The 12,681-nt window shown below is 37.2% G+C and overlaps 4 protein-coding genes across 4 annotated transcripts; all 4 read right to left on the bottom strand.

Moving 5' to 3' along the window:
• Positions 1-1,256: 1,256 nt before the first annotated feature.
• Positions 1,257-2,871, bottom strand: GCK72_006038 (uncharacterized protein; the record flags this gene model as incomplete). The annotated part of the gene is made up of 7 exons (XM_003108859.2): positions 1,257-1,366; positions 1,414-1,967; positions 2,015-2,176; positions 2,230-2,330; positions 2,378-2,508; positions 2,562-2,629; positions 2,672-2,871. 7 exons carry the CDS (start codon positions 2,869-2,871, stop codon positions 1,257-1,259), a joined length of 1,326 nt encoding a protein of 441 aa, XP_003108907.1.
• A 359-nt stretch (positions 2,872-3,230) lies between these two features.
• GCK72_006037 (uncharacterized protein) lies at positions 3,231-5,765 on the bottom strand (the record flags this gene model as incomplete). Its single annotated transcript, XM_053725448.1, has 10 exons — positions 3,231-3,347; positions 3,396-3,533; positions 3,624-3,763; positions 3,813-3,924; positions 3,972-4,147; positions 4,195-4,696; positions 4,744-5,121; positions 5,165-5,291; positions 5,348-5,432; positions 5,477-5,765. 10 exons carry the CDS (start codon positions 5,763-5,765, stop codon positions 3,231-3,233), a joined length of 2,064 nt encoding a protein of 687 aa, XP_053589642.1.
• Positions 5,766-5,869: 104 nt separating this feature from the next.
• GCK72_006036 (uncharacterized protein) lies at positions 5,870-7,507 on the bottom strand (the record flags this gene model as incomplete). The annotated part of the gene is made up of 4 exons (XM_003108953.2): positions 5,870-5,908; positions 6,182-6,312; positions 7,185-7,311; positions 7,361-7,507. The coding sequence occupies 4 exons, from the start codon at positions 7,505-7,507 to the stop codon at positions 5,870-5,872; spliced, it is 444 nt and encodes a 147-aa protein (XP_003109001.2).
• Positions 7,508-9,467: 1,960 nt separating this feature from the next.
• On the bottom strand, positions 9,468-11,564 carry GCK72_006035 (uncharacterized protein; the record flags this gene model as incomplete). Its single annotated transcript, XM_003108952.2, has 6 exons — positions 9,468-9,660; positions 9,708-10,009; positions 10,058-10,694; positions 10,744-10,905; positions 10,952-11,047; positions 11,095-11,564. The coding sequence occupies 6 exons, from the start codon at positions 11,562-11,564 to the stop codon at positions 9,468-9,470; spliced, it is 1,860 nt and encodes a 619-aa protein (XP_003109000.2).
• Positions 11,565-12,681: the final 1,117 nt, after the last annotated feature.

The following is a 12,681-nucleotide window of genomic DNA, read 5'->3' as shown; positions in this document are numbered from 1 at the left end:
GTTAATGAATAAAGGTTTATTGGGAATATAATATAATACAGATAATAACGGAATGAGCAGATTTTAGAGTCGTATTATTGGAATAACACAATTATCTAGAGAAACTTCTGAAATTTTGCACAAATACTGCAGAAATCTTCTTCTCGACAAAGTTCGGCAAAAACTCATTGACTACACCTCTCAATGACTACATTGTCTCATTGACTCCACATTCTCAATGACTACAAAGTCTCATTGACTTCATTTTTCTCAATGACTACACTTTTCTCATCGACTACACCACTCATTGACTACAAAATTTGAGAAATGCTCTCATTGACTACATCTCTCTGAAATACATTCCTCTAGACCATCTGAATTTATAACATATCTCAGAAGCCTTATATTCCAAACAGGACCAGAAAAGGTAGCGGACAGACCAAATTAGGAACAAGTTTTCACCATTTTCTTAGGCTTAGGTTTCTTAGAAATTCGGAAAAGAATTGACAAAAACGAAAAACGATTAATAACCGTTTTTGTCAAGTTTTCCCCGAATTTTTGAGAAACCTAAGCCTAAGAGAATGGTGAAAAGTGGTCCCCCACAAGAATCACACAGATTGGGTAAACTTTGTTCCTTTTTTAGAACACTGATTTGGAATCCCCGATTTTTTCCAGTTTTGGATACTGTACTGGTCAAAAAAAGTAAGACAGTCAGTGAGGGTGTGGCACATGCTCAAAGCTGACTAATTTTAACTGAAAAGCTGCGAGTATCGCGTTCTTTTTGCCTAGTACTGTAGATGTAGTCAATGAGAGCATTTCTCAAATTTTGTAGTCAATAAGTGGTGTAGTCGATGAGAAAAGTGTAGTCATTGAGAAAAATGAAGTCAATGAGACTTTGTAGTCATTGAGAATGTGGAGTCAATGAGACAATGTAGTCATTGAGAGGTGTAGTCAATGAGTTTTTGCCGAACTTTGTCGAGAAGAGCCGCAGGCGCTACAACACCCAGGATGGTAGTGTAGAAAAGGAGGTTGAGCAGTCGTTAGGCTGCTTTACTTAAATAATATATTCCCAGTATCTGCTTCTGTAAATGAATACTGTGACCCTTTTGACATTGCTATTATGAACGTTTTTATGAACCATTTCAGTTAACAACCGAATTAAACGTGGATAATTAAATTAACTGATAATAAAATAAAACAAAAACAATAAAATTGTAAAATCTATTGAAGACCCGTCAATGTGATTGGAGAAATTAGACATCATAAAAACATGCAAACTAATTGTAATTTTTGATGCTCGTCTGGTGGTACTTGGACAAATGCACTGCAAATCTATCACGGCTGTAGAAACTTTGATCGCAAGACTTGCAAACGTAAGGTTTGATATCTGAAATTGGATTTCTTTGATAAGATTTCAAAACATCTTTCGCTTACTATCATGAACATTGTAATGATCACGAAGACTTTGCTCGGTTCTAAACGTTTTCTCGCAATAGTCTTCTCCTTCGATCATCGACTTTCGATCACATTTGAACTGTTTTCTGGAGGTCTTCCCTTCTCTATTTGACCCAGAATGACACGACCAGACGTGCTTTCGTAAACTATCTCTACTCAAGCTCTCTTTGCCACATATTTCACAAGCGAACTCTGTTTTAAACTGATTCTCGTTTTTCTTCATTTTCTTTCGAGGTGGGTCTTTGCTACTCCTTCCCGTACCTTCGTGTTCTTCTTCAAGCTCTTCATTCAAAGTATTCGATGAACTTTCCACTGACTCTTGGTCTTCTTCGGAAGTTTCAGATAACATTGATTGGGATGTTACAGTATTTGTGTAGCAGCAACTATCATTATTTAGCATTGGAGTAGATGAGCATGATTCATCTGGAATGAGTTTCGGGCATTTATCCTGATGATTCGTTTCTTCTTCGGGCAGAAGTGATATACCACAACCGAATTTGCATTCTTTCTTCGTCTTTTTCTTCTCGTGCATTCTGAATATAGAAATTTTTGAACAGATTTGGAACAACAGAAAACTGACGTTTCCATATGTGACATAAGATCTTTATATTGATCTTCTGCCTCAACGATCGATTGATCTGGTTCATATCCACAATTCGGGCATTTGTGAAAAGATAACTTTGCACGAATAGGGACTGACGAAATTTCTAGTGGAATTGAATGCATTTCTTTGATATGGGTTCTAAAGATATCAAAAATAAATCATGTTAGCTATTTTCTTTATTCCGGTCTTACTTCAGTCTGTTTTTTGCAACTTTCATGGAACATCCAATGATAGTGCACGGGACGCCGTCAATGTGATTCTGTTGGAAGTGACGCTTGACGTCCGCCGGCCTCTGGAAGTTTGATTTTCAATATCGAAGATGATTAAAGTGGTGCATACCGAATTAGTATAGGAACAAACCGAGCATTTATGAGAAGCTCGACTATGATATTGTTTACAATGCGCTTTCAAATCGTTGAATTTATCAAACTTCCTCGGAGAAGGGCATTCCATACATTCATATCGATCAGCTGAATATTGTTAATGGTGTATGGATACAGAGATCCAAATTAGTTGAACTCACTTTTATGAACTTCGATATGCTCTCTAAGTTTATTGGGAAATGGAAACGTTTTTTCGCAATAAGGACACCTAAATAATCATGTTGTGAGAGATTTAAAATGAAATTCATACGGATGCTGTTTTCTTTTCGATTTCTTTCTGTTCCGTTTGTTATTATTTGATGAGGTTTTTTCTTTTCTGTTCATTTCTTTTTCTGCCGCGTTTTGTTTGCACTTGACTTCTTTGTCCGTTTCACAAGATTCATCATCTGAATCCTCATCAGATGACGACGACGAAGAAGAAGGTGTTTCGTGTGATATTAATGTTATCATTCAAGACGAAGGCACTGTAATACTGTGATGTTGAAAAGAACTCATCGGTTCAAGATTCCGTGAGATATGTTTGAACAGGATGGTACCAGAAATAAGCTTAGAGAATGTAGAGTGTTGATCATTTATGAATTGACAGAAACGTGAAGTATAGAAACGAAATAGAACGATAAAATGACAGAGAGAAGCGACAAAAATTATCAGAATGAGTCAATAATAAAATGGTTTTGTCTTGAATAAACCTAGAACTAACAGTTCTCGTGATGTAACCCCGACAAACCATCAGATATTTGAAAAAGTATAGCACTCAACACAGAATAATTAAAATGACACATAAAACACGCCTAAAAGTCAACCAAATTTCATGAGTCAAAGGCAACAATAGTATCTGATACTTCGTCTTCTTCCTCTTCTTCAGCTTCGAGATCGTCTTCTACTGGTGGTGGAGCAAGCATGTATGTTGCTTCGTTGTTCGAGGTCTATAAAGTTATTATTCGAATATGACCGTTCATTCTTCGTGTATTTACCTCTGGTTCTTCATCCTCTTCAATTTCGGCCGACGGCGGCAACAAGTTATACCGTTGCGATGCTGCGATTCTTTCTTCGTTTGTTTTGTATGTGAATACAACAGGCACTGCGCGTTGTAAGTTCATAACTTCTTGCTCCTGAAACTAAGATAACATAACGATAAATAGTTCGATTAATCTTTTTACGTCTTTTGGTTTCCATCTTGTTTCTAGCCAATTCGGATTTACATTGAATATAGTTTTCTGGTGTTCAACAGCGTCTGTCCATTCAGTGATTCTGCGTTTTGAAATATTCTGGGTGATATTAACGTTACTTCCGTATTCCAGATCGTGTAAGAAAGCTGTGAGACGTCCGAATTCATCAGGAACTGAAAGGTGGGATGTTTAGTAAATTACGTTAATTACAAATGAACTTACGTAGGAAAGTAGGAAGCTGGAGAATAGCAAGATTTGCTGGAACTTGGGGAGAGTAGCCAAATCTCACAATTACATACTTTTTTCGCGCTTCTTGAGGATTCTGTGTGATATCCTGAAATGGTGAGGATATGATATTTTCATTTTGAAATTTTATCTTACGCGAATTATTATGTTCATGGCAGGCTCGAACAAATCGGCGAACGGACGAGACTGAACAAGACGATGGGTCTCAGAATCTTCTGCATGAAGAATCTTTTCAGCACAATGGGATATCACGATAATGAATTTGGAAAGAGTGCTGAGCTGGTCAATGAGCCAACGTGAAGGGACAACTTCTGGAATTAAATAAAAATTGAAAAACCTGAGTAGCAATACAATTTACGTTCAATCGTGATCAACTTTTCCAAATCGAAGATAGGTTCGCAATTAGCACAGTGCTTGAGGTTGTCAACCAGGAGTTTCACACAATTCGTATGTGCTTCGTTATCATCCGTATAAACGATCATTGCTTTAACGAAAGTATCTAATTGGATCTGTCTCACGCGGTTTGCATCTGCTTTTTGTTTTCGATAGTGAATATAGATTCCAACGAAAAACAGTATAATTAGAATAAGCGTCAGGAGAGCAGTTACGATGAAGATTTGAATGCCGTAGTCATGAAATGTTTTCACTACTCTCCAAGACATAGAGACTCGATCTTCCCAAATAACGAGATTGAGGTGAGTACGAAGACATTGTTTGCATCCACGTGAATTTGGTTCACAGAAGAACTTGCATCCACGGATTGGAACATAAGCAGTTAGAAGATACGTTCCTGCTTCCTGGTCATCCCACTTGATAGAATATTCAGGACATTTGACAGATAGAGCAGCGAGAAATTTGATCTGAAAAAGTAAATTATTATCTTCCTGCTCTTAGAGTGAATGAATACCTTGTTATCATCGTGTTCCTGATAAACATGAACATTCATAGTGTCACACTCCGCATTTGGAGCTTTTCCCAAGCGAATCCAGACGGCTTGCTCTTCACTAAAGTCAACAGATATCATAGGTGACCAATACGGATCAGTTGAATCAATGTCATTTTCACTGCCAGAAGGGTCAACGAGGCTTGGCGGGAAGATCTCGTCTAGATGAGGAGAAGTGACAATTGTTGAGATTCTGCATTTTTGTGGGAGAACAGTAGCATTGATTGCGTAGACTGAGTATGAAGTGAGTCGGAAACAGGCATAAGAGAATTTTGCAGGATGATGCACAGCGGTAGAGAGATGTATTCCACGACAAGGCCATTCTTTCACTCCATTTATATACTAAATGAGCAATATTGGAAAAGGTAAGAAAAACGTGCAGTACCATATCTTTCATGTCCGAGCAATACACGTCCGATCCATCTGAAGCATGAAGGCATTGAAGACGAAACACGAGTGTACTAACAGGAGAGTGGGCAGTGACGGATATGTTGAGGTTAGCATACGGGTAACTGAAATCGAGTTAATTGAATTCAATTTCCAGATAATTTCTGTCGAGATGTCTTACCTTATTTGGGACTTTCCTACATACGTCGGCGTAACCTCCAGATCTATCAAACCCGATGGGCATGATGGTAGTCTTTCAGAGAGATCTGAAAAATTTAAATAGTTAAAGAGAAGTAGATAAATTTCATACCTTGTTCATTCAAAAAGGTTGAGCACTCTTTAGTTGTTGAGTAGACGACAAATGGAGACGATTTAGAAGTGTATGCTTCTTTCACATAAACGAACGAATCTTTGTAGCATTGATCCTTATGTTGGAATACTTCACGAAGAACATATTCGGAAGAGTTGAAAGGAGTTGACGCCGATGAATAGATGGGTGGGAAGTTAAGAATAGACACGAAAAGGATGAAAAAGAAAGATGTGGGACAGCCCTTTGAAGGAAAAGAAGTAAGAAGGTTAATAGGAAACAATTGACTCATTTTATATCATTAAAGAAGTTTTGGATAGAGGAAACAATAATTTGAACAACAAACAACGAAAACTAGAGATGAACAAAAAAGAGATTCTAATAGGAGAAATAAGATTACTGTGGGTGAGAGGTCGATTGGGCGCCGCTTGAATCCTATAAATATATGGTGAATTAGTTATATCCTGAATGTTTTTTTTTGAAAAATCGTAGAGATATTGAATAAACTAAATCAAAGTTAATGTTTGTAGTAAGTGAATATCCTATCGTAAACATGTGAAGAATTTGAACCTAATTTGTTGACTTTTCACCCCGAAACGACAAGGTAAAAGTGATCTATTTGTACACGAGAACTATTGGAGGATCTCTAGTAAAGTGTCAGAAATCTCGAAAGAAGATTTTTTTTTTGAATTTTACAAAAACTCTTACCTGTTCCTGAGTGATCTTCTCCGCTTCGGCTGCTTCAGCGACTGTTTTCAACTGTTGATCGGCTATCAGAGCCCTGTTATCCTTCGCTCGGATGAACGATTTCGGATGAATTGGGAACAATCCCGATAGGCCTGAAAGCAACATGATATGTTGGTAACAAGATTACGAAGTAAACAACTTTTTTTCCCGCCTAGACAAAAATTTACGTTTCAAACACAAAAACCGGGAACGTTGTTCAGTTTACTCTTCCTCCAAGGGACCAGTGAGTTGTAGGTCTGCTAATTACAGAGCAGAAGGTTTTCAAAACCCAGATACTACAATGATATTCAAAAGAACACATTCATGAATTCATAAATAGTCCACCAGTTATATTATATATATATATATATATTACAGAAAGAGAGTTTGTCAAAAATCGGTGACACCAGGGTGGAATCGAACCACCGTCTACGTAAAGTGGCAGAAACATCAACCCTATGGTCCGATGAAGGAGCAAGATCTCCAAATTTCTTATATATATATATATATATTAGACCAATTCTCGAGTATGGATGTACTATATTCTCGCCTTGTCTCAAACTTCACATTAGGAAGATTGAGTCTATTCAGAAGTCGTTTGTTCATCGAATTTTTAGAAAGTTCGGAATCGAATATACATCCTATTTCAACGCTCTGGATATATATGGACTGGACTCTCTATAGCTCAGAAGATTAGTTTGCGATTTAGTGTTTATTTATAAATCAATTATCAGCAGAGAGATCTATTGTGCAACCGCACTTTAAACTGCTGGAATTCTCTCCCCGTTTCTTCATTCCCGGTTAAATCCTCCTCCCGGTCTTTTAAAACTAATTTGAAACATGTTGATTTGTCTAAATATTTAACTCTATCTCCCCTCAACTATTAATGTTTTCTACTTGTCTTTCTGTGTATGTTTAGCTTTGTAGTATAAGTGGCAAGTGCCCTTCTTTCAATAAATAAATTCAAATACCAATAGCCCCTTACCAAGAAGCTCGAGAACGGGAACGGAAATATGTGCGTTCCTCTCTCCAATCCAGTATTTGAGACGTCCGAAATTTAAGGCAACAAGCTTCTCGTTCTTTTGGTTTGGAAGAGGATCGAATGTTCCGACCTGGACACTTTTATTGTAGCTTTCAAATCACTATTGAAAAAAATTATACCTGTTCAAGAATATTACCCTCGTATCTTCGTCCCAAAGCCCTGTCGGGGAACACACAAACGTGATAGAACGGACGGTTCGTGCAGCCAAGTAAAGCCAAACCGATCGAAGGACGTCCGTAGTACTTAGGGATCACTAATTTTCGCATTTCAAGCACCAACTTGATTCATAGGAGGAGATAACTGAAATAAAAATCGTAGAAACGGTGTGTACAAAAATAACGCTGAATAAAGTTAGTTCAAAGCGTCAAATAACTATCGTTAAAATCATGAAAGCTGACACTAAAACTGAAATTTACATTCCATCTTTTACGTTCTTCAGAAATATAAAGAACTTTATATTTCTGTATACAGACATTACAAAATAAATTGAAGAAAATAACATGCCGTAAGGTTCTTTGTTTTTCGTACGCAGCTTTCGTTGCCCGTGTTTGCAGACCCAGCAGAAAACTCACGGTGATTTTTTCGGAACCAGCTAGTAGGTAGCGCTCAAAAAGTTCGGCCGCAGTGGAAAATAAAATGGGCGGAGTCTCGATGCAAACCTGGCACGCGATTTTCGCAACTGCGGCACTCGTTTGGCTCTGCGTCTCTCTTCTCTCGCACGTGCAGAAAGAGCGCGTTTGAAACATGGAATAATTTTTTACACTGTATTGAATGTCAAAAAAAGTAACTGGCGGATTAAACTGTGAAACTGAAGTCCATATGGTATGAAACTTATTGTTAAAAATTCTCCATAATTTTTTTAAGAGGCATTACAAATAACCTGCGGGTTGTTTTAATCAAATTTTTAGAAAATTGGAGCCAAAGTTGAGGGTCTAGAAATTTCAACGGTGCAGTAGAGCGGGTTTGCTCGCGGCCGCCAATGTGAGGGTCTAGAAATCAAACCAAGTGGTTCCGAGAAAATCACCGTGAAACTAGTTTAAACCAGAGTTGCAACGGGCCGGGCCGAAATCAGAATTTCTCCGGCCCGGATTTTCAGTACTAAAAAAATTCAATTTTTTTGGCAAAAAAATTTTAAAGGGTTCTAAATTAAAGGGTTCTAAACTAGTTCTAAATTGAGGGTTTTTGATATGAATCGATTCAGAAAGCCAGGAAAAATATACATTTCTTTTGGTTTCATGTCTGAAAATGCGTCTAAAGCGAGTTATGAGACCTCAAAATGTCAAAAATCGATGCTAGTCGTGCACTTTTTCAGTACATTTCAATAGAAATTCTCCTCGTCCTACACGTGAAAGCAATATTTTCAAAAATTTTCAAGAAAAAATTCGAAAAATGAATATTTATGAATGCATTTCACGTTCAGACGAGGAGCATTTCTATTGAAATGTACTGAAAATATGACGACGGGGAGCGATTTTTGGAATTTTGAGGTCTTATAACTCGCTTAAAACTGATTTTTTGATATTCTTGAGAAAAAATTTGGAAAATTTTCAGATAAAAAAATTATTGAAAAAAAAATTCAAGTGAAAAAAATTCAAATCCGGCCCGGCGGGCCACCCCGGAATTTTGCAAGTATGGTTTAAACTGTGGCCAAGATTGTAATAGCCTTCTCTTGGGATTGAGATTTTCATACCGATAAAATATAGAAATCCACGACCGTACGGACTTCCCCTATTTTCGTAGAGTCCCGACAAACTGGGTGAAACTTCGAGAGGAATGAATCTAGTAAACCTTAAAGGTGCATTTGATGGTCACTTCCGATACATCATTCAGCTGTGTTGGAAAATATAGCTATTTACCATCAAACGGTAACTTCAAGTAATATGTTGTTTAAAATACTTCCCAATTGTTGATAAATTTTTGAATCGGTGAGCAAAACTCATTTATAAACAGTTTCAGATATCATATTTATACAAAATTATTCAAAAACATAGATCTTCGAGCACATTATTTCAGTAGCTGAAGAAAAAAATACTCGTTTTGTGTGTCGGTAAGTTTTGATGAGAAAGATTAAAAGCGTAAAAGGTAATGACTAGTATAGTAACAAAATAAATAAATTGCATAAGTGCATGTGTGAACAAAACATAGTGGCGTAAAACTTTGTAATAAGAGGGAAATATGGGGAAGAGAGCACAAATCGATCCGTTGTTATTTATGCTTGTTGATTTTTTACAATGTCTTGGAGATAAAATCAGCAAGAGCACTGTAGCAGAAAGAATACTGCTCGAAACGGGTGAACATCATCGGACGGTGGGATTGAAGTCCTTTGACTGTTTGGAAGATGTCTATCCGTTGTTCGGCTTTTTGTCGCAGTAAAAGTAAAGAAATGCAGATAAAAATTCCTGTCTCTGATGATCCATTTCTGAAAATTATTTTCTAAAGATTTGAAGTATGAGACGACATTATTACCTGCAATGGACAACAATTGGAGCTCGAGATTCAATCAAATTACTCTGTCTCTGCAAAACCAAACTGATCAGATTCATCATGCTATTCGATGATTTTGGTACGAGTGAATCAGCCGGCCAAGCAGTATAACAGTATTGAATAACGTCTTGGTTTTGACACGTTATATCTGAGTCTTTCATTGTGTATGCAAGATTTCGGATAATAAAATCTTGATGTTGTTCCACAGAATTAAAGATAACATCAACTGCAATTCGTCCGTCTTGGAAGTGTCTTTCAGTACCAGGTCCATCGAGTGGCCAGTACTGCAATAAGTATTATAAACCCAAATGCTTCTAACTTTTATAAAGTACCTTCTCTTGTTCACTCCAATCATTTTCGTTACTTAACATAACAATTGTATTCACTTTTAGATCAGCTACCATTCTCCAGAAATCGAAAACTGTAGCTGCCGATACTGGATCTTGAGCAGCGATGTAATCATAAAAGTAACCTTTGATATGTGATGCATTGATATAGGATGAGTCGGAATGTCCAATGATTTGAGGAAGGGCTACTCGATAATCGTCATATGGAACGGCCGCTTCAAACCGATTTTTTAGAATATTTTCATCCTTTGCAGCGAAGTTCGAGGTGAGAGATGTTGACAAATTACGTTCCAGTTTCTTGAATTCCTCTTCCAATCCAGTTTCACTACTAGATGTTGCAATCGATTCATTTCCAGATGAGGATTGATTGAAACTAACAGCTCTACACAATCGATTATAGTGATCTTCAAAAGAATGAACATCCATATCAGTATATCCATACATATGCCATTCTGCCAATGCTTTATAAATGAACACGTATTGTTCAATCGAATGAACCATCAAGTTTCTCTGACGACGTAGATTGCATACGAAATCAAATACATTGGCTTTTCCTTCGGCAAGACATTGATCTAACATCGAATCAATTGTAATGAATGTTCCAGTACGACCAACTCCAGCACTGAAATGTACAGTTTAGATACTGGATATATTGAATTTCAAGATGTTACCTGCAGTGAATGACAACTGGCGAAGTATTGAACTGTGTCAGCTCTCTGAGAATGTACATGAATCGAAGTAAACCTGTTGAACATTCAGGCGCTTTAAAGTCATGCCAGTTTGTGAAATGATACTGGAGAACACAGCGAACTTTTTCAGTTGGAATTACATCACTGAAATTTTGAAATAAAAAAGATTCATCAGACAGATAAAACTTACGATTCACAGTCATCAATGTGAGCAATACCAAATGCACGAACAGCATAATCCGAATAAACTGAAACAGTAGAAGGTTTCACAATGATATCCCCATATCTGGAAAGAATAAAATCACAATTTTGACATCTGATAATTTTTCTCACCGTTTCATTTCTTCATCGGGCCAATACTTTACACACTGCTCCCGGCCCTTTTCAGTTAAATTAGCAACCATCACCACTAAAAGCGACTCCTGTTCCCAAATCATTCTCCAAAAATCGCCAATCGTTGCTTCAACTGGTGCCTGTGCAGCAATAAACAACTTCTTCTCTTTCCAACTTTTAATGAAGTTTGCATTGATGTAGTCCGAGTGTTCGTCTCCTCTAATTTGTGTCAATTTCACACGTGTTTCATCGAATGCGCGAATATCGTTGTATCTGTTTTTGAATTCATTCCCTTTTTTCGTACTAGCAACCGCATTCATTGGAAAATGTGGAATTTCATTGTACTCTTTGTCAAACAAGAAATTAGAATGTTGATGACGAAGTACGAATTCTGATGGAAGATCTTCAACTGGAATTTCTCCAAATGTTGATTGCATTAATGTTCGTTCAAGATCATCCTTGGATCCCATTTTTGAGAAAATTTGACTTTTTACACCGAAACGATGAGGTAAAAGTGATTTATTTGTACACGAGCACTATTGGAGGATCTCAAGTGAAGATCTGAAATCTTGAAAAAATACACATTTTTCGGAATTTTACAAAAACTCTTACCTGGTCCTGGGCGATCTTCTCCGCTTCGGCTGCTTCAGCGACTGTTTTCAACTGTTGATCGGCTATCAGAGCACTGTTATCCTTCGCTCGGATGAACGATTTCGGATGAATTGGGAACAATCCCGATAGGCCTGAAAGCAACATATGTTGGTAACAAGATGACGAAGTAAACAACTTTTTTCCCGCCTAGACAAAAATTTACGTTTCAAACACAAAAACCGGGAACGTTGTTCAGTTTACTCTTCCTCCAAGCATACTTGTCAACGCCCGGGTACTTGGCGCCAAAATTCAAAATTCAATTTTTTTTTTTCGAAATTTCTGGAAAATGTTGAATTTTTTCGCGAAAAGATCAAATTTTCGACTATCATTTTGAATTAGAAGAAATTCTGAAACATCTTCAAAAATGTTCACGTTTTCGATAAAAATTGAAAAAAATTTGGAAAAGGGTAATTTTTTGAAGCCGGGTCTTCGGGCCAGGCCATGGCAACCATGCTCCCAACTGACCAGTTAGTTGTAGCTCTGCTATTTATAGAGCAGAAGGTTTTCAAAACCCACAAACTACAATGATATTGGAAAGAACACACTCATAAATAGTTCACCAATATATCCTTAACAAGAAGCTCGAGTACCGGAACGGAAATATGTGCGTTCCTCTCTCCAATCCAGTATTTGAGAAATCCGAAATTTAAGGCAAAAAGCTTCTCGTTCTTTTGGTTTGGAAGAGGATCGAATTTTCCGTAAGTCTTGAATTATCTTTAGAAAGTCCGTACATAAAAGGGCGATTATAAAATTAAAGGGGGACTACAGCATTCCAAAAATTGAGATTTTTTATATGGATCGGCTCAGAATTTTGTAGAAAAGAGAAAAGTCTCTTGGAGGCAGGTCCGAAAATTAGTCTAAAGCGAGTTATGAAGTCTCAAAGTGTCAAAAAAGGGCCCCTCGCCGTGAAGATTTGCCTTATATTTCAACGTTTTT

The sequence above is a fragment of the Caenorhabditis remanei genome, chromosome II (genome assembly GCF_010183535.1).
Source record: "Caenorhabditis remanei strain PX506 chromosome II, whole genome shotgun sequence".
In the NCBI taxonomy this organism is placed as follows: domain Eukaryota; kingdom Metazoa; phylum Nematoda; class Chromadorea; order Rhabditida; family Rhabditidae; genus Caenorhabditis; species Caenorhabditis remanei.
This window is presented reverse-complemented; position numbering and strand designations above follow the sequence as displayed.